Source organism: Pteropus alecto, unplaced genomic scaffold (assembly GCF_000325575.1).
Source record: "Pteropus alecto unplaced genomic scaffold, ASM32557v1 scaffold53, whole genome shotgun sequence".
Taxonomy (NCBI): Eukaryota; Metazoa; Chordata; class Mammalia; order Chiroptera; family Pteropodidae; genus Pteropus; species Pteropus alecto.
Window position 1 is genome coordinate 4,181,400 of NW_006434366.1, and position 20,954 is coordinate 4,202,353.

The 20,954-nt window shown below is 47.6% G+C and overlaps 1 protein-coding gene across 1 annotated transcript in view; it reads right to left on the reverse strand.

Moving 5' to 3' along the window:
- CNTN4 (contactin 4) overlaps positions 1-20,954 on the reverse strand; it is a 250,257-nt gene that overhangs the window by 151,489 nt on the left and 77,814 nt on the right. Inside the window, exons 7-8 of the mRNA XM_006909198.1 lie at positions 698-716; positions 210-407 (exon numbers count right to left, since the gene is read on the reverse strand). Coding sequence (XP_006909260.1) covers positions 210-407; positions 698-716 — 217 coding nt within the window. The remainder of the gene's footprint in view (positions 1-209; positions 408-697; positions 717-20,954) is intronic.

Below are 20,954 nucleotides of genomic sequence, written 5' to 3' on the forward strand. Positions count from 1 at the left end.
TTAGATTTCTAATTAGTTTTCCAAAACAGATTCACAAGTTTGTTTGTTACACAAGTGAAGAAAACACGCATACCAAATGCACAAAGTGCGAAGTTTTTCTTAAGTGTGATTTAGACGACCAAGCTCTGTGTGCCAATAACATCCCGACTTCCCGCACTGCACCTGTGGTCACAGGGGACGGAACTCGCCACGTGGCTTGGAAGACTCACCGTCATTTCTCAGGATCAGCGGCGTGGGTGGCCCCAGGACCTGGTGGTTCGTCACTGAATTGGTGACCACACAGGTGTAATTCCCGACATCGGACTTTTCTACTTTGGCGATGTACAGGTTCCCAGTCTCCTGAGAGACGAAGCGTCGGCTATCCTGGTAGGAAGGAGACTCGTTGAAGAGCCAGGCGTAGCTCAGATCTGAAAGCCAAAGAGAGTGACGTCACTGGAGGGCCACCACATCGGTGAAGGAAACGGTCAAGTGAGATGTGCACACTGTTGCCCACAGGTTCCTCTCCAGCCTGCTAAATATAAACATGGGTCTTCGCTGTCCCCTAAAGCAGCGGTCCCCCAGCTTTGTGGCACTAGGGACCGGTGCTCCTGTGAGCATCTAATGCCTGATGACCTGAGGTGGAGCTGAGGCGGTGATGCTGGCGCTGGGGAGCGGCTGCGAATACAGGTGAAGCTTCGCTCTCTGGCCCGCTTCTCACCTCCTGTGTGGCTAACAGGCTATGGACTGTTCCTAACAGGCTACGGACTGGTACTGGTCCGTGGCCCGGGGGTTGGGGACCCGTCATTTAAAGCATTTACCTGTCTGGTCCATCAGGTCTTATTTCTAGAGAACTAGAGCGTGTACTGACAGTCAGTTAAGAGAAGTCCCACATCTTCAAGCAAAAGAATAAACATTTAGAGTTTGCTAAGCTTACGCCAAGCACCAGGCAATACTTACTGGGCTAAAATGCTCAAATTATAGACCCAGAGAGTCTGCAAGCTTGAGAGAGTAGGGCTGGAAGTGCCTAGAAGCTATTTAGATCACTTCCTTCAATTTCCCTTTGTAGATAATAACCATCGTGGTACAGGACAGTGCCACGAACTTGCATAGCACTTTGTGGTTTCCAGTACATTTGATAGTTTTGCACTAACTGAGGAGCTTTGGCACACAGAAACAAAGTAACTCGTCCAAACTCTTCGCCCTACTTAGAGACAGAGCAATTTCTGAGTCTCAATCCAGCCTTCTCCTGATGCCTCTCACTGTCAACGCAAATTCCTACTCTATCTTCCTTCTGAGGCTGAACTTTTCCCACTATTTCAGTGAGATGGTGGTTTCATATTGCAGCAAATTAATCGCTAGGTATACATTGACAGACTGGTTGGCTGGTCCCATAAATGTAAATCTGTATTTTAAAAAATTAGCTGAAAAAATGATCGCATCCATGAGGGAGCGACTACAAACTAGCAATTTAAGAACGACCTTTCCACAAACGCTTGTTCATCCAGGATGCCGATGCGGCGAGTGTTAAGAGCAGTCACGCCTGAAAACGCTCTTCGAAAGTGCTACTTTTCCTTAAGAATTAGGAGAACGTTTTGCGGATGAACATGTGAGCCCATGTTTTCAGTTTCGGAGAAGCACTCAAGGGCCGGGGGTGTCGAACGGTTTGCTGCGGGGTTTACTGTGCTCTGAGGAAACCACACTTACGAGCTGCAGGCGTCCCGTGACCCCGCTCTTTCGAGTGTGAGCTCCAGATCTGTCCTAAGCTAGAGAAGGAAGACCCTAGGCACTGGCACCGACTGGCCAAATCACCCCATTCTATCTTCGAAAGATATTTTGATGGAGGGGGGCGCACCCAGATGCCAAGGGACCCTGTGCTTTCAGAACTAGCTGGCCGAGTTCTGGAATGTTGCTCTTTATTGCTGTCCTGAACCAAAGTCTCAATGCATGGAGTGTCCTTGGACAATAGCAGAAAGGTCACTCAGCTTCGCATCCAGGACACTAATTGCCCTAAAAGGTACTTTCGTTGTTTAAGACTTCACTGAGGCCCGATTGTATGTGACCTCAAATCAGGAAACGAGCCACAGGTACGATATTCTGCCTTAATAACCCACTGTTTTCATACAAATGGGGTCGTGCTGATTGTCTTCGCTCTGTCGCTGGGTTCTGACATTTCCGCATGCATTACTTTAGAGAGATATAATTATGTTTCTATGAGAATAGCTAATCATTTTGTTTACACATGTGTGTGTCATTATAAATAACCCCATGCTGATGTCAAGAGGGTACTCGGTGTGAATAAGGGAGATCTCCCCAGCGAGCTAGGCGCTTCCTCAGGAAACTAAAATCTGGGCAAGGAAGAGCCCTTGGAGCAGGCCGTGAAGAAGCGTAAGCCACAGCCCAGAGTCCTCCTCGCCCATCTGGTTGGCGACATTCGGGCAAAGCAAGTAATCGCCGAGCAGCTCGGTTCCCTCTCAGAAACAGTGAGAACACTGCCTGTCCCCTCGTGAGCTCTGAGAGAGAATTTTAAGAATAAATTAGCAACTCCAAAGTCACTAGGTAGGAGTTAGTAATTTATCAGCACAATATCAACCAACCCACGCCTCCCCAAGGAGAGCTGTGGTCAAATAGATGAAACTATATCTTTTTTTTTTCCTGAAGAGGTTTTCAAAACTGTTGCTAGTGGCTACCGGCTGCAAAGCTTTCTGAATTCTGTGGGAGAAGGCTGGTTTAATCATTGGAAAGGTGTACGGACCACGAATATCAGAAAAAAGGCATCTACCTTGTTAGTTTCCTAATCTGAATTTTAAAAAAGACCAGAGCACCAAAATTCAAACTGGCATTACATAAGGAAAGACATTTAAGCTCTCACTTTCCACCCCCTAGTCCTTCAAACGGGATGGTAACACATGGGATGCAGGTGTGCCAGGAGGGCCAGTGTATGTAGAAGCGCTCTGAAGCACTGAATGCTAACTATTTTAAAAGAAAAAAACTATACTCAACGAACATGCCTTTTGATCTATTTAAAAATAAGTCAGTTATTTTGGTTTCACTGTTTTTGTGACTTAAGCGACTCTGGGTTTAAGCTCATACTGTCGCATTTCCTAAACCGGGGTCCTTCGAATATTAATTTCTCGTTAATAGAAGTTCTCTGCCCTGCACCAAATTTAAAAAGGTTGAATGGCCAAATTTAAAAGGGTTGCATGACCAGAGGACTTTGAGAAACTCTGGATTAAGCAAAGTTTAACAGATTTTTAAATTTCTCCTTTCAAAACTTGCAAGACCTTTTTAACATGGCAACGTTCTTCAGATTCCTGAGGGTGTGGAAGCCACTGCAGACTTATTTGCTCCTGTAATGTCGGCCCACCCTCCTCTTTAAACATCCACCATTTTTCTGAACATTTACTAACAGCTCACAAAACCTAGGCTGGGAAACCCTGAACTAATAATTCAATGTCTTCAAGATAGAGTAAGTACAACATAAAAGCGATTAACTGTATTACTTTTGTTTTGGAGAAAATCATTAATACGAACACCAGAAAAAAACAAACTATTAAATTAAAGTTGTAACAAGTTTTCCACAGTGTAATAATAATATGACACGATAATATTATCTGCCGCGGATGAAGAAAGACACCATAGCTGCCAAGACGAGTGTCCAATGGATTGATGGCACCAAGGATGAAAACCAACACCAGCTCAGCATGTGACCTTTGTAAATACTATGAGCCCTCAAGGGCAAAGGTCAGCCAAAACATCTCGGCTGGTACGCTGGTTGAGCTAAATGCTGGGTCCTGAAGGGGGTAGAAAAGCTCCAAAAAGAATATTAATTAATTAATTTTTTTTCACAGCAAATATCGCTACCTGGAATGTCTTATTTTATTTTTTTATTTTTTGTCCAAGACGAGGAGGAAGGAGCATAAAGAATATACTGGATTGAATGTAGACGTGAAAGCGGGCAAAACATGTGGGAAACCTAAAAAGTACCAAAGAATCACTTGTCCTATTTCTTCATTTTAAAGATGTGAGCTATGAAGAACAATGCTGGAGGCATCAGGCGCCCCGATTTCAAACTACATTACAAAGCTACAGTAATTGAAATAGTACCGTATTGGTATAAAAATAAACATATAGATCAGTGGAACGCAATAGAGAACCCGGAAATATATATATACAATAGAACACTAGTAGTAAGCAAAAAGAATAAACTCTTGCTGTTTGCACAGGGTGGAAGGACCTCGAGGACATTACGCCAAATAAGTCAGACACAGATAAACACTGTATGCTTCTTTGTATGTGGAATCTAAAAGTCAACCAATCAATCAAACTCATAGATACGGAGAATGGACTGGTAGTTGCCAGAGGTGGGGTGGGAGAAACGGGTGAAGGAGGTCAAAAGGTAAACATTTAAAAAAGTTTATGAAAATTGCATCAAATGGAAATTCTCTAGCCATCGCGTTCCCGCGACAGAACAACAGCCATTACTAGGTGCATCTTTCCAATTTTAGCCTGTCTGTCTATTTAGGCTTTTCATGGTTTTCACCATAGCATAAATGCGATTAAAAAACAAAAAATATGGCAATTCGGAGGCCTCGCACAGGTAAGGTCGGGAGTCAGCACCAGGCAGAGCAGCCCGTCGCCCAGTGCGTGTAGCCACACTCCCATCACGGGGCTCCCTCCGGGAGGCGGCAAGAGCTCTCCATGTTTAGAAGTGGAGGGCTAGTATTGTTACTTCACCCGCAGACAAGGCGGTGTTGGCCTAAGAACCAAAGTCTGTTTTTATCGGAGCAAAACATTAATCCAATGGGTTACATGACATGCTATCAACATTCTGAAAGAGAAAGCCCAGCGTATAAAGCAAATAAATTCTCATGTGCTGCAACCGGCACAAACCTATCCCGCTCCGCTTGGTTTCCTTGGGGAGTTCCATGCAATATTTATACGGACTCAAACGCGGCAGAATTCTTATGATGAGTTTTCCCGCACTAATTGCTCTGAAAGCGACAGTACCTATCCCATCGGCAATTTGTAAAAATGAAGTAAACACATACTTGGAATGCAATATTTCATAAATTGTGAAGCTTCTCATGCCCAAATGAAAAATACTGAGGCTACTTATAACATGATACTGATTAAGGCCGAAGGATCTAGTGATGGTTTCCTGCCTTGGAGCATTCAAATCTGTAGGAAATTAACTATAAAGCATCACTGTCTTCATTGGTGCCTTTGTCTGAATCTTTGGGCCAACAGCAAAGGATGTTTGGTTATTATCATTGTTATTATTTCCACCCAGAGTTAAATTTCCTTTCGCCACCATCAATTTGAGCCCCTTTACCCCTACCTACCTCCCCCTTCTCCTCGGTAACCCCTAGTCTGCTGTCTGTGTTCACGCGTCTCCGTTCGCCGTGTTTGTTGGCTGCATTCAGTTTCACGCCCACGTGTAAGTAAAAGCCCACGGTTCTCGACTTGTTCTTTCGCTTAGCATGATAATCTCAAGATCCATCCACATCGTCGCCTTGGTTATTACTTTTAAAAGAAGACACCCATCAGACAATTTTCAAATTCAGGGGCTCACTGGACAAATTCCCCTGGTCATTGTCCCCTGGATGGACGCTCTTAACGTGTTCCGAGGCTGTCTGATTCTCGCTAGAGTCACATTACGCGTCGTTACCTCCCGCGTCGTTACCTCCCGCGTCCTGACCCAGGGCCAGCAAAGATGCCCGTTTTCAGAGATCCCTTTCCTAACCCTCAAAATTTTAAAACTGACAGGAGCCTTAGCCCAGCCCTTCGATTTCACAGCTCAGGAAGCTGAAGTCTTAGAGAAACTACACGCCCAGATCTTAGCCACACATTTGGTGGGTGGCAGAGATGGGGTGACAGAGAACCCTCAGGATTCAGAAAAGCTGGTTCCATTAGGAAGCTGGAAGTTCCTCTCAGAATTTAATGTGGAGCTGGAGGAGGACGTTCTCCTCATCTGGGAATCGAGGCGGTGGACCTAGATCACCTCGGTACCTTCCCGCATTGAAATTCCATGACTCTGCCACGCCTTCGAATCCGACATTCGGTTTTGACCAATGAGGTGAGTGGGATTCACAAAGCCTGGTAGCTTCCTAGTCCCCACACAGGTAGATGCCGGCGGGGTCGAGAACTAGAACGCTCACACGCACACACACGCACTCATGCGCGCACACATACACGTGCACGCACACGTGCACACACATATGCACCATACACACACACACAGGTGCTCGCCCATCCACACACTGCAGCTATGTGAGTCAAGCCGTGTCGTTTAGAAAAAAGATAACAGAATTAACAGTAAGGAGACTGGGACCCCAGTCCTCGCGTTTCGCCCAGTTTGGGAATTGATCGATTATTCCGACGCCACAGTGTCTCCTTAACTTTCAGAAAGTTTTATCAACACCTACCCTAGTTTTTGCTCAGTGTCGGGAGTTTGAATTTAGACTGAGACGTGTCCCCACCCAAGGAGATGTGTGGGACGGGGGGTGGGGCTGGGGTGCTTTTAAGCGATCTACAAACAAAAGGCCTTTGCTGACGCACTCACTGGTTTATTTTTTCCCAAACAGGCACCAAGCCTGAACCATCTGCAGAAGCTGGGGCTCAGAGCTGGAACGGAGAGCAGGTGGCCGGGGACTGGGCTCAGCTGCTGGCTCTGCCCGGATGAGGGGCGAGAGCACAGACCGGTGGCCCGGCCCCTGGACTCTGTGTTGAGGTAACACGCACCGAGCCTGGCTTCGGGGCCAAGCAGCTAGACAGTCACTTCTGGAGAAGCAGGAATATAAAAGAACACTCGCCTGCCCAGACCAAGCGCGGCACCGAGCAGCAGATGTGTTAGTAACGACTTTTGAGTCGTCTTTGTCTTTCTCTGACCTTGGAGATAGATGTCATCCACTGAGAACAATCTAGGTTATTCCAGAAACAGCGAGAACTGTCGCGGGAACCGTAAGCACTAAACAGCCTTTGCGATTATGCACCTTAAACAGGAAGCGCGAGTCCTAGAGAAGGGTCCCGAGGGAGTGGCCGATGGCCCTCTGGCTTCTGAGATGCAAAGCCTCTGGGTGGCACCTCTAATCACACTCTGACACGGAAGGGTGACCATAAAGTCTTATGTGAACTGTCACCCGGTGAACGCCACCCTGGGGAACAGCAGTGGAGGGGAGGGGTCCGAGGGGATCTGGGACCTGAGGACGTAGCACGTCTGTCCATGAGAAGATGGGTATTTACCGCCCATCACGGCAGCCGTGGCCCTCCCGCTGACTGCTCCTCAGAGAGGGCGCCGACTGCGACCTGGCCCGGAGAGGTCCTCAGCCAGGTCCCCAGCAGTGAGCAGGACCGCCCAGCGTCCAGACACTGTTTTCACGGTTAATCAGTGCTGAGTGGAGCAGGGGTGACACACAGCGGTCACCGGGACCTCCAGTCACCACCCCTTCAGAATCGATTCCGCCAGACCCAGGTCCACGGTCACACTCCACACACTGCTCCCCGGTCACCTCCGGCCGGTCTGTGTGGCACACACAAAAGTAGACGTTTTTACCATCTTCGCGAAAACAATTTGGGAGAAAGGACGTGGTGACTGTGCGAGGCACGGAGTGGACAGGACCCCACGTGGGGTGCCCCCCCGGACTTGTGGGAGCATCTGAAACGAAGCTCCTGCCTCGGCTTCCCGCCCGCCCTCTGCGGGCAGCGGCTCCGTGGCACCGCGTGGGAAGTCGGAGGGAAAGGGGACACTCTCCAGTCGGGCCCGCAGCCCCAGAGTGCTGCTCTTGGGTGTGGCTCACACTGCACCCCCTTTTATGGGGCCCCCCTTGGTTTCTCGCCTCTCGTTTATTGGGCGAATTGGGCATTTTTTCTGGGAGTGAAGGAATTTAACTCGAAGGCCATCTCACATGCTGTTTTGAGAAAAAGCCGAGTGCACGTGTGTGAGGGGAGAGAGATCAAATTCGTGTTAAGTATTAAAGGAAAATGGGAAGGCCGTGACAAAACCGTGTCCTTGCGGGCGATGCCCCAGGACGCGTCCCCAAGCCCCCAGCGGCAGGCGCTGACGCTCCTTTGCTCTCAAAAACGTACCAGTAAAACAGTTTGAGATACTGTCCCAGTCTGAAGTCAGCCGACGTTCATACTCTCTGGGGAAAAGGCATATGTTCTGAAGCAGGAAAGCATCTTTTTTGTGAGCACGTCAGGCTCTCAACTTGAGGCTGAAAAGGGACGCACATGGAATGCGACTGGTACAAGTGTGAGTGTCTCGTATGGTTTCTCACGCCTCAAAAACATGGACAGTCAAATAGACATGTAGACACCGGGGTTTTCTTGAAACTTGCACACAGCCCTCAAATATTAGTCCCCGGTAGGAATCCAGGTGGCACAGCCAGCGTCCGCCACACCAGCGCTCTCTAGCTCCAGTGAGCTTGGGGACCACCAGAAGGAAGGGTATGTGACCACGCAGAACTCTGGCTCCCACCCTGGTGTCTGTCATTCAGGAGGGTCGGCGGTGGAGACCAAGAACTTGCTATTCTAACAAGTTCCCGAGGGATGTCAATGCTGCTGGTCTGAAGACCACAGTTGGAGAAACACTGCTTTAGAAGACCTGAATCCATCAGGCTTTATTTCCTCGGGGACCTAACTGGCAGAGCTGAGGAGCAGCTTCCCGCTGAGGAGCCAGCAGGTGGTCCCTCGTGTGCCACCTCTGCCTGTCCCTGCTGATGCCCAGGCTCGTCTTACTCAGGAGGCAAGTTAGCTCGTAGCTTCTGCTTTGGGACAGAGAAGCAAAGACAAAGAGGCTGAACCGACCCTTGTGAGTATGAGAACAGCATCAGAGACTGCAAACACGAGCTACTCTGAGTATTTCGACAGGACGAAGGTGGAGGTAGTGTCGAAACCACACAGAATTGACACTGGATCCATGTACGATTGTGACAAGGAATGGTTCAGCATTCCACAGACTGCCCAGTGCGGTCAAACCACGGAGGCCACAGCTTGAGTGGACTGTGAGGGGCACATGAAAATACTCCTCCTTGGGGATTCAATTTGTTTCTTCCAGTCATTTGTCAGTCGGCATTTAAAGAAGTTCAAGGTATCGCCGTGTTTTACGAAGAGCTCAAACGCAGCAGCCGGAGTTCATCTGCAAAGCAGTGATCCCTGAGCATAAACACTCTTTGACAGCCAAGTTTAAAAGACTTCGGACAATGTGAGAACTGTTATAGAGCCAAAGAGACACCTGCCGCAGCTCAGTGCGCACTGCTAGAAAGCACACCGCTTTCCCGGGCGATGGGAGGGCGGGAGAGAACCAGACGCCAAACCGTTTCTGCTCGAGATTTCTTCCCTCTTCGTGCAACGCCCTCAGCCAGATCTCAGGTCTCCCAGGAAGGGGTGACGTTCCGGTGGCTGGGAAAAGGGCTCGTCCAGTCAGCGCCTGAGTCCCGCTGTTGACGTGAATTCCCTGGGTGTTTGTTTGTTTGTTTTGCTTCTGTGTGCCTTTCACCATTACTTGCCACTGGCCTAAGAACGGCTTGTCATTCTGCCAACTTTCGGCTCACTGTCACCCTGGGCCGACCCGCACACCACTGCCAGATGAGTGCTTCTGAAGGGCAGCTCTGAGTCCCACCCCCTCTTCCTGCATGAGTCACCCTTGGGCCCCACTGCCTCCTGGACTAAGTAGAATCAAGCCAGAATTCCAGTCCGTCCAAAGCAAGACAACGAGTTATCTAGTCTCAGCCGTCCACTGTCTTCACCACCAAGGTCCGTGGTCTAGTCCCCAGTCCCGGCTCTGCAAACTCCAGCGAGGTGGCGGAGGGGCAGGATCGATTCATTTCTTTGTGCGATCACCTTCTGGTGCAAAGGCAAGGCTCGCACACGTGGTCTTGGCTTTAAGTAGAGAGCTCCGTGAACCATTTTTGTGACTTGCACTTCCTAATAAAATGGTACTTTAAGAAAGGGTCATAATGCTAAGTAGGGTTGCTTAAGGGATCATGGAAAAATAGTCACTGATTCAAAAGGAAACAGAAATTCGATGTATGAAAAACTATGGGAAAATTCGAAGAGGAAATATCACAGTAAAACAAACCTCCTTCAAGAAACAAGAAAGATCTCAAATGATCTAACTTTATACCTAAGAAACTAGAAAGAGAAGAACAAATAAAACCCAAAGTTAGTAAAAGAAGAAAATAATAAAGATCAGAGTAGAAATAAATGGAATAGACACTCAAATGACAAGAGAGAAATTCAACGGAACTAAGAGCTGGTTCTCTAAAAAGATAAACGAAACCGACAAACTTTGTTAGCTAGACTCACAAAGAAAAACAGAGAAGAGGCTCAAATACATAAAATCAAAAATGGAAGAGAAGAAGTCACAACCGGTAACAACAGAAATACAAAGGGCCGTAAGAGGCTACTACGAACAATGACACGTCAACACATTAGGCAACCTCGAAGAAGTGGATTAAGTCCTAGAAGCAGACAATCTTCCAAGACTGAAACACGAAGAAGTAGAAAATCTGAATAGACCAGTTACTAGAAAGATCGAATCATTAGTTAAAACCTCCAAAAACTAAAAGTCCACGACCAGATGGCATCGCAGGTGAGTTCTACCAAATATGCAAAGATTTAATACCTCTTCTGCTCAAACTCTTCCAAAAAATTGAAGAGGAGGGAATGCTTCTAAACTCATTTTATGAGGCTAGCACTATCTTGATACTAAAACCAGACAAGGACACCAGAAAAAGAACGTTATAATATCTGTGATGAACATGGGTGCAAAAACCCTCCACTCAAGATTAGCGATCTAAATTCAGCGATACATTAAAAGGATCATATGCCACAATCAAGGGGGACACACCAGGATGCATGCTGGTTCAACATCTGCAAATCTATTACCTTGATACATCCTATTAACAAAATGACAATAAAAAAAATCTCATGATCATACAAGTAGATACGGAAAATGCATTTGACCAAATTCCACATTTGTGATAACAACTCTCAAGAGAGGGGGTATAGAGGAAACACACCTCAACATCGTAAAGGTTACACACGACAAACCCACAACGAATATCACACTCAATGGCAAAAAGTTGAAAGCTCTTCCTCTGAGATCAGAAACAGGGCAAGGATGTCATTCTTGCCATTTTTATCCAACATGGCATTGGAAGTCCTAACCACAGAAATGAGGCTAAAAAAGGAATAAAAGCCATCCCAACCAGAGAAAGAAGTAAAATGGTCACTTTTCGCAGATGATATGATACTATATAAAGAAAACCCTAAAGACACCATCAAAAAAATGGTCAGAACTAATAAATAAATTCAGTAAAGTTATCGAATACAAAATTAGGATACAAAAGTCTGTCGTGTTTCTACATACTAACAACGAACTATCAGAAAAATAATTTAAGAAAACAATCCCCTTTACGACTGCATCAAAAATAAAAATGCCTAGGAATAAATTTAACCAAAGAGGTGAAATACCTATACACTGAAAACTGTAAGCCGTTGATGAAAGAAATTGAAGAAGTCACAAATAAATGGAAAGACATTATGTGCTCATGGATTGGAAGAATATACTAACAATGAACTATCAGAAAAATAATTTAAGAAAACAATCCCATTTACAACTGCATCAAAAATAAAAATGCCTAGGAATAAATTTAACCAAAGAGGTGAAATACCTATACACTGAAAACTGTAAGCCGTTGATGAAAGAAATTGAAGAAGTCACAAATAAATGGAAAGATATTATGTGCTCATGGATTGGAAGAATTAATATCATTAAAATGTTCATTCTATTCAAAAAAAAAATCTACACAATCCATGCAATCCGTATTCAAAATTCTAATGTCATTTTTCACAGAACTAGAACACATAATCCTAAAATTTGTATGGAACCACAAAAGACTGAATAGCCTAAGCGCTTGAGAAAGAAAAATAAAGCCAGAGGCATCATGCTCTGACTGCAAACTACACTAAAAATTTATGGTAATAATCGAAGCAGTATGGTGTTGATATAAAGACAAACACGTAGATCAATGGAACAAGGAGCCTCCAAATTAACCTACACATATGTGGTCAGTTAATTTATATTAGAAAAAGGCAAGAATATACAAGGAGAAAAAGACAGCTTCCTCAAGAAACGGTGTCGGGAAAACTGGACAGCTACATGCAAAAAAGTGAAATGGGACCTCTACCTTATACCACATGTGAAAAATCAACTCAAAATGGGTTAAAGACTGGAAAGCAAGACCGGAAACCATGGTCTCCGGGAACCATGGTCTCATGAAACTCCTGGAAGGAAGTGGTAAGATCCTCGATGCTGGCCTCAGTGGTGAATTTTGGATCTAACTCCAAAGGCAAAGACAACAAAAGCGAAATAAATAAATGGCATTAGATCATACTAAAATCCTTCTGAGCAGCAAGGAAGTCATCAAAAAATTAAAAGGCAACCTACTGAATAGGAGAAGGTATTTGCAAATGATATAATTGAAGGAATTAATATCTGAGTATGAAAAGAACTCATACAACTCAACATCAAAAAAACAATCTGATTAAAAGATGGGCGGAAGACCTGAACAGACATTTCTCCAAAGAAGACATATGTACAGCCAACGGACACATGGAAAAATGCTCAACATCGCTAGTCATCAGGGAAATGCAAATCAGAACCACAGGAGAGATCACCTCGCACCTGTCAGAATGGCCGCCATCAATAAATCAATATATAACAAGTGCTGGCGAGGACGTGGAGGAAAGGGAGCCCTCGTGCACGGCTGGTGGGAACATGACTGGTGGAGCCACGATGAAAGAGAGTGGACGGTCCCCCCCAAAACTATCAACGGAAATACCCCAACGACTCCACTTCTAGACGTCTATCCGAAGAAAACAAAGACACCAATTCAAAGGACACCTGCACCCTTGTGCTCACGGTAGCATTGTTTACAGCGGCCGAGACACGCGGCAGCCTAAGTGTTGGTTGTTTCAGAAAAGGAGATGGATGAAGAAATGGCGAGATAGTTATATTTGTATATATGGTAATATGTTTATATATAAATGGCGATATATATATCTTGCTATAGATATACATATGTGTGTGTGTACATCTATCTATCTATCTATCTATCTATCTATCTATCTATCTATCTATCTAATATGAAATACTACTCAGGTATAAGAAAAACATAAAATCTTGCCATTTATGACAACACAGATGGACTCGGAGGGCACTATGTTAAATAAGTCAGGCAGAGAAAGACAGAACACAGATGCCATGTGATCTCACTTATGTGTGGAATCTAACGAACAAAATAAATGAAAAAAACTGATCAAAACGAGGCTCACAGATACAGAGAACAGACTGGTGGTTTGGTGGTTGCCGGGGGGTAGGTTTTGGGGGACACATGTGAGTGAGGGGGATCAAAAGGCACAAACTTGCAGTCATAAAATAAGTAGGTCATGGAGCTGCAGGATGCAGCACGGTAAACACAGTCAATGACGTGTGTTCGATTTGCATGATGTCACAGTGCCACGAGCCTTATTGTGACGGGCATCCTGCCATGCATACGAACGTCGAATCACTGAGTGGTACACACAAAACAACGTTGTATGTCAATAATATTCCGCTAAAATAATAACAGGAACATCGTCTCCGACCCCCCGGAGGCTCCCTGGCCAGGCTTGTGCTCGCTCCCCGCTGGGACCCCTTCCAGACTCTGCTCATCTCAAGCACCACCTTCCGGCAAGGGTCATCTTCCCGCCTGGCCTAAGGAACGTTGTTCTTTCCTACTATACACGATCCCGCATGTTAAAATTTTGTTTTTGCTGTGTTAGGAGGGCTCGGCGGCCTGTCTCTCCCCAGCCTGCCGCCTGGGCACTACCCGTGGACGAGAGAACACGCGGCAGGGGGACACGCGCCTCCTTTTGGTCCCTCACATTCTGCAGTCACCTCTGTAAGCATCAGCAGAACTGAACTGGGATCCCGGACGTCAGAACTTTCTGGGGCAGCCATGTCTTCATGGAACTCCGGGCCAAACGCGCCCGTGAGAAAGACATCACCTGTAACCAGAAGGAACGGCCTTCCCGTCAGACCAGGAGACCAAGACCACAGCGAGCAGACGAGGGCAAAGCCTGGAGCGTCAGAGTCCACGTGTTTTACACCGCGATGCCGAGGCCCGCTCCCTACGAAATCTTACCCTTTCTTGATTTCCGACACAGATTTACTGAGTTCACAAAATGGCAGAAAGGAGAGATGACTGACCCACAGTCTTCCAAACGACCGAGAGGAAGAAAGGCTCAGTAAAAGCAGAGAGGCCAGCGTGCAGGGGTGACGTGAGCCCCCACAACACGACAGGCTACGTAACATGTGCCGATGAGGCTACGAGTTACCAGGTGACACCTGTGTGACCCAGCTGGATTCCAGTGCCTCGAAGGTGGCAGTAATCACCAGACTAAGGTAGCTCCAGGCACAAGGAAGGGGAGATTGGTCCGCGAGCCGGATTTCCCCGCCTGCCTGTCAGGGAGGCTACGTCTTGCATGAAAACTGGCAAAACCACAGCTTGTTTATTTCTCCGCGTTGCCAAAACAGCGCGGCATCCATTAGCTCACGTGTCGCCCCTGCGCATTTTCAGAAATAAATGGAACGGAGACGAGTTCCGCGGGAGAGACCAGGAAAGGGAGCCGTAGGAGACAGTCAAGCGATCTAACCCAGGACCGGAGAGAGAACCATGGGCAGTAGATCCGGGATTCAAACAGGCATCGCTGGAGGCCACGGCAAAGCCTCCTGACCCTATGTCAGAAACCATGGCGACGAAAACCTTCAGCTGAACTGAACCAGTGCCACGTGTGACAGGGGCTGCCGTGACTGTGTGCCACGGACCCAATCCCACACCTGGCACTCGGGAGACGCTCAGAATTTTGGGGATCCGGGGGACCAGCTAAATGCTAAGAGATCAGGATGTACCAGTCCCCTGTATCATCGGCGTTTACACGTGTTTTCTAAGAAAAGACTGCACAGATCATCACTCCTAGAACTTTGGCTTTTTGTCACAGCATGATCAAAATCTGTCTTATTACTTCGAGATAAGCAATTTCTGGGGAGTAAGAGGAAAAAAAATATTCAGTGTGGGAACTGAAGTGTACTCACAGGAATAACAAAAAACTTTGAGTAAATGGTAGAACATGTCAATTAAACTCTAAGTATTTGCATTTTTGAGAGGATTCAAGCAGTAACATGACTAACTCAATAAGCTTTCAAGCAATATCATCAACACCCACACTAGTCACAATACACGGCCTCCTCACCAGATTATGAAACAATTCCACACCCTTTCCAATTAAAGATGTGACCTAAAAGTCAAACAACTGACATGTAAATTCTGAGCACAAATTAACCCTTAATGGAATTTGCCGAGAAAATGCGAGTCTTCACTATATAACCCAGGTCGCTTTTCCCCACGTCTTCCCTGCCTTGGGACAATGCTGGCGTGAAACACGGAACGGAAGCACTGGGCCTGGCAGTCTATCAAAAATGGATCTGTCCTTCCCCAGAGAGAAGTATTTTTGTCTTTTTCTTTGCACCGTTAAAAAGAAAAGAGACAGCCACTGACTTCCATGGTGGTTGATTTGGCTCGGAGATGCGACAGACGGGGCTGGACAAGAGTCGCCATTCCTGGGTTTACCTTCGGTACCTGGTCTGCCGTGCAAGGCAGCTTTCTCCTTAGGAGCGCTTCTTCCATGGGTTCTCACGGCACCCATGGTGTCCCTAAAGGCTGACCACAGGATGCACCGTGAGGCAGATGGATGCTGCCACCTGCTCTCCCACGCCCAGTGACTGGTCCGGTCAGGGGCGTAAGAGGCACGTCAGCCAATGAGAATTTTGTAAAATTCAAGCTGAGCAAGGATGGCCTTTTTTTCTACCCCCTCAGTTTTCAAGACTGGGAGGCTGTGAGCAGAGTGCCCTATGGCCATGTGTGACGTGTGGCCGACAAGCGGGTCTGAGTGAGTAAAGCTAAGACGTGCAGTTGACAGGCCGAGCAAGTGAGTGGGCGTGGTGCTTGCATTCCTCAAGAAAATCAACTCTGAGGAAATGTTCTTGCCCTTCATGTAATCTGCCTTAAAAAAAAAAATCAATAAATCCATTCATTAAATAAATTGTCTCCTGTGGATCCTGAGTTTCCGTCCCGTGTGATCAGAAATGTCTTGACTAATGTAAACTCTTGGCGTTTTTTTCCCTACGTAGAAACTTATCACCCCCTCAGGTTTAGTAATGGCCTCTTCTTAGCTTCGGTCACAAAGCCCCTCAGAGCGCCCCTAGAAAAATACTTGTGTGCTCATCTCTCATCCGCCCACCATCACGTAAAACTGTTCTTTAAATTACAGGCTCCTAGAAACGGTAGATTCTTACCGATAACTCTCGTGTTTCTTTTAAGGCAGTAAGATGAAGACTTGCAAGAAAAAAGGCAGCTTCAAGAATATCTTCTAGGAGAAAAATAACATCAATGATTACAGCTCTTTATCTGATATCTAAGGAAGTCTTTTTTTTTTTTTGATAAATATTCTCACCTCAGATGCTTTAAGAGTATTTTCTATAACCGGTCAAGTACCTGCCCCAGGATTTGGGGTCAGACGCATGTGGTCCCGAAACCTCGCTTTGCCGCTTCTAGGAGACCCTGGAAAGGTATTTACATAAGACCCAATTTCATCATCTGAAAAGCCAGGAGAGCAATGTTTACACCTTGCAGGTGGCTGAGAGGATGCAGGACGATGCTGTCAACAACGTGCTCATTATAATTAGCACAGTGTCTGGCACACACAAGCTCTCAGTAAACTTAGTTCTTGTTTGTCGCTATTATTGATAAGGCAGAGATGGTGACTGGAACTGTTTGATGAATTACATATTTATTTAAATTCATTCTAAAGATCCATTCTAAGCCATCTGCTTCCACTAACCAGCCAGATCAGGATTTATGATCCACACAACTGTACTGACACCTTCCCTCGGCGTATATAGTACTCTACTTTTCTGAAATTATTTTCACTCTGTTATTCATTTGGTTCATCTCTAGGAGGTAGTATCTACTTTTCAGGGAAAGAAAGTGAGAAATGGAGAGAAAAACGACTTGATACTAAACAAAGGCAGCCCAGAAAATTAAACCTTCTGATCGCTCATGGAGTGCTCGTAGACTTATGAGAATAACTTGGAGTAGCAAAATCGTAACTTAAAATTAATATGTTCTCTCACTTTCTAGAAGCAAAGGAGCGGTGAGAGCGGCCGGGGAGGCGGCGATAAACAGCTGTGTGAGTAAGGGACGGCGCCCGCAGCCAGCTGGCAGTAAGGTCACTCCCGGGGCCCGGTCACTGGTCCCACGGGAGGAACGCGCAGAAGACCGTCCCGTGCTCTTTCTCAGGGGCAGGGGAGGTGTCCAAAGGGGCATCCTGTGCCTTGCTAGTGTTTCGTTTCGGTCTGTGCGTGTAGCTAGCACGTGATCAGGGCAGGACTCGGAACCCACGACCGCAGTTTCCGTCCCGATAGTTCCTCTGTCACGGCGCAGGTGACGAGGCAGCAGGACAGGAGGCATCCTCCATCCAGCCGTGGGATTTTGGCTGAGTCACGTCATGTCCCTAAGCCTCGACGTTCTCGCCTGTAAAGAAGGCTCACCCTCATCGAAGAGGCTCGGTGACCGCATGAGACCCTACGTGTGGCAGTGACCTGCAAACGAGGACACGCCGAGGCAGGGGGAGAAATCACCGTGGGACGAGGAAGGACTGCAGGCAGACGTCAGCCTGACCACGGAGCTCTGCCCGGCCGCTGTCCCCCGGGGGTGGCCCGCCCGCCCTGAGCCTGCCCTGGGTGAGTCTCAGAGGGGGAGGAGTCACAATTGATGACCCTCGCGAGTACCAGAGTGGGTGCTGGAGACGCACGTGACGGATTCCAGGGTGCTGCCTCTGCGTCTGTGGGTGGCGGCTAGGGTGGGGCGAGGAGAGCTCTGAACGGAGAGGCGTGGGCTCTAAGGTGTTGCCCACCTCTCTGTTCCCACGAAACGTAACATTCTGTAAAACGGGTATCACTTTACCAAATTCAGTGTGTTGTCACGAAGCGTAAACTAAACACGAGATGCAAAAGGGCTCAGGAAACTGCAAAAGGAACATCCAGGAGAGAGGGATGAATATTGTCACAGCACAAAAATTACGTGCGCGACCATCTCTCACCCACAGAAAATGCCTCCTCTCTGTGGATGGAAATAAAAGTTGATTACCTCTGCACGCTCGTGGCAAAACAATACAAAACTAATGTCCTTAAGTGAATGTTAGCAAAAATCCATTTTATTCGCCTTCGATTTCCTGCTTTTTGCCTGTCACTTTAAGCTGGCTAACTGTCTGACAGGTGTCCAATAATCGACACAGCTCATCTTGCTCTCTCAGGCTCTCTGCCCACTCGCTTGCCAACATTTCTCGTTGCTATAGCAACTGTAAACATTAATGATTATTCTCACATGCCAAGGGGAGTTAAACACATTCTTAAAAACATCCCTCAGGGCAAAATAGAATCTATCCATCTCCGGGAAGATGAAAAATATTATACGATTTAAATTCCTTAGTTATTGCATTTATTAGAGCTAAATACACAGACCTATTTCTAAGTTTCCTATAGGTAATATTTTTTTTTTCCTCTCACCTGACTAACAAAAGCAGTTGCAGGGGACTAAGAAACTCAGTTTTCTCTGATATCGGGAAGAAAGAATTCATCTAGATAAACGATAAGTAAGGGAACGGGGGTGCGGGGGAGACCTCGAAAGCAGGCCCTTGAGGGCACGTGACCCACAGCGATGTGGGGCAGGATTGTGTCCCTCTACACAAAGCCCCACGGCGTCGAGGGTGACACCTGTCCTAACCGCACGCGCCACCCCGCACTGCAGTGGGTACGAGATACGCACGTGGACACGCTGGCTGCTGTCATTCGCGAGAAAGTAAACAATGGCCCACCCTCCGGAGGGCTCCGAAAATAAATGGAAAGGCAGCGCTCACGACGCGTGCTTCACGCTACTGAACTGTGGGACGGGTCTGCACAACGGTTGTGTTCTACTGCTTAGGCTTCTGGTCAATCGCTTTTTTTAAATCGACTGCCGACCTTAAAACATGGAACTATTCCACATGCGTGGCTTCTCGTGAAAAAGCACGAGACCCGGCGATACTGAGCTTATAGTTCTTCCAGGCCGTCGTGGGCCTTAGACGATCAGCAGCTCACGGGTCCGAAGGGGGCACCTGAGTGTCCGCCTGCCCTACAGCGTCGAGTTCATTTACAGTCTCCCCTGCCTGGCCCTCGGAGACGACAGAGTTCCCCAAATCTGGCTGAACGCCCTTCCTACGCTCATGCATCCGCAGAGCCGGCCTTCCCGACCGCCTCCGGTCCCAGCACGGCCGCCCCCCTGGGCTTCGTGTGTGAAGCTGAAGTCGGTGTGACACCCTGCTGTGCTGGCACGGGGTGGCGCTTCCGCCCCCACTGGTGACAGCAGAACCCCGGAGGGCCAGTGATGGACTAGAGCGAGCTCAGCTGGAGAGCAGGAGGCCAGAAGAAGCGATCCAAATCTTGCCTCCCTTAACATCTAAGGTTTCTTCCCTTTAAAAAAAAAAAGTGTAGCAAAACGCACAAAAATGTACCATTTTAACCATCTTTATGTGTACAGTTCAGTGGCGATTAAAATAGTTGTACAGCCATCGCCATTATCCATCTCCAGAACCTTCTCCTCGCCCGAAATTGAAACTCCACCTCCATTATGTCTAATTTTCAGTCATTTGTTTAGCAGACACTTAACGCGCACCTGCTCCGTGCCCAGCATCCTCCGAGGCGTCACGGATGTAGCAGGGCGTACGCAGCCGTGTGTAGTTTTAGGGGACACGGGTTTCCTAAATCTGGTCTCCAGGAGAGGCTGCCATGGTTCACGGCACACGCCTCTCCCACCCTGAAATAAATCTCTGGGGACGGGGCTGCAACCACCCCTCACGGTGAGACGTCGATGGGGCATCCTTTGTTCTGGGTGCCTCGCTTCCCCCCACCTGGTACCCGCACCCCAGTTTTCCCTCCGCGGCCATGTCTCCCCCACCCTCGGGGAGGCGAGCCCCCATACGGCTGCAGGGCTGGGCACGTGCTCCATGTTGGCCCAGTCACGTGTCTCTATCCATGCCACCACGTGTACCCTCAGCCACCACAGCTGGTTTAGGGGCGGGCACATGACTCAGGGCGGCACAGGAAAGTCACCTTCGAAGCTTTTGCTGAAATTACTGGGAATAAGGCATGTATTTTGTTTGTTTTGTTTTTGTTTTTTGCCAGCATCACCAGGCAGGGAGAGAGAGTTTGAGGAAACTGGAGCCGAGAGATGGTCAGATGGACCCTCACAGTTATTCGAGAGCTACCATCTAGCCGTCTGATGGGAAGTCTATGCCGATAAATTCTCATTTGCGTTTAAGCTCCTCTGAATTGGATTTTGGCACTTGCAAACCAAGAGAATGCTGAGGAACCAAGCAATTAGGTAACAGACACAGTACTGGAGAGCATCATGGCATCGTCACGGGCATCTCATGGCCAACTCCGTGACGACTTCTGGAACCCTGTGCTCACACCCTATCTTCCTAATCCCATTAACACCGAAGCCCTCCCCGCGCCCCTCGCCAGGCCCGCTGCGGCCCTAACCCATCCTTGGCCTCTGTGCTCTACTTCCTTTTCCTCCGACGTCTACCCAGCCTCATTCTAACCGAAAAGCATGTTGTCTAAACACTCACACTAAGACCTGCCAGTTCTTAGCTGTGTGACCTTGGGCAAGTCACTCAGCTCGCTGAGTTGCTCCCTTGGTTACGTAAGTCTGCCTGTGAGTGTCTGGGGTGGCTGGGCAGACTGGCGCTCCCTCGGGGAATCTCTGTAGCTGATGACTTCTGATGGATGGTGGAGAGGGCTCAGGAGAGAGGATAAGTGGGGGACGAAGGAT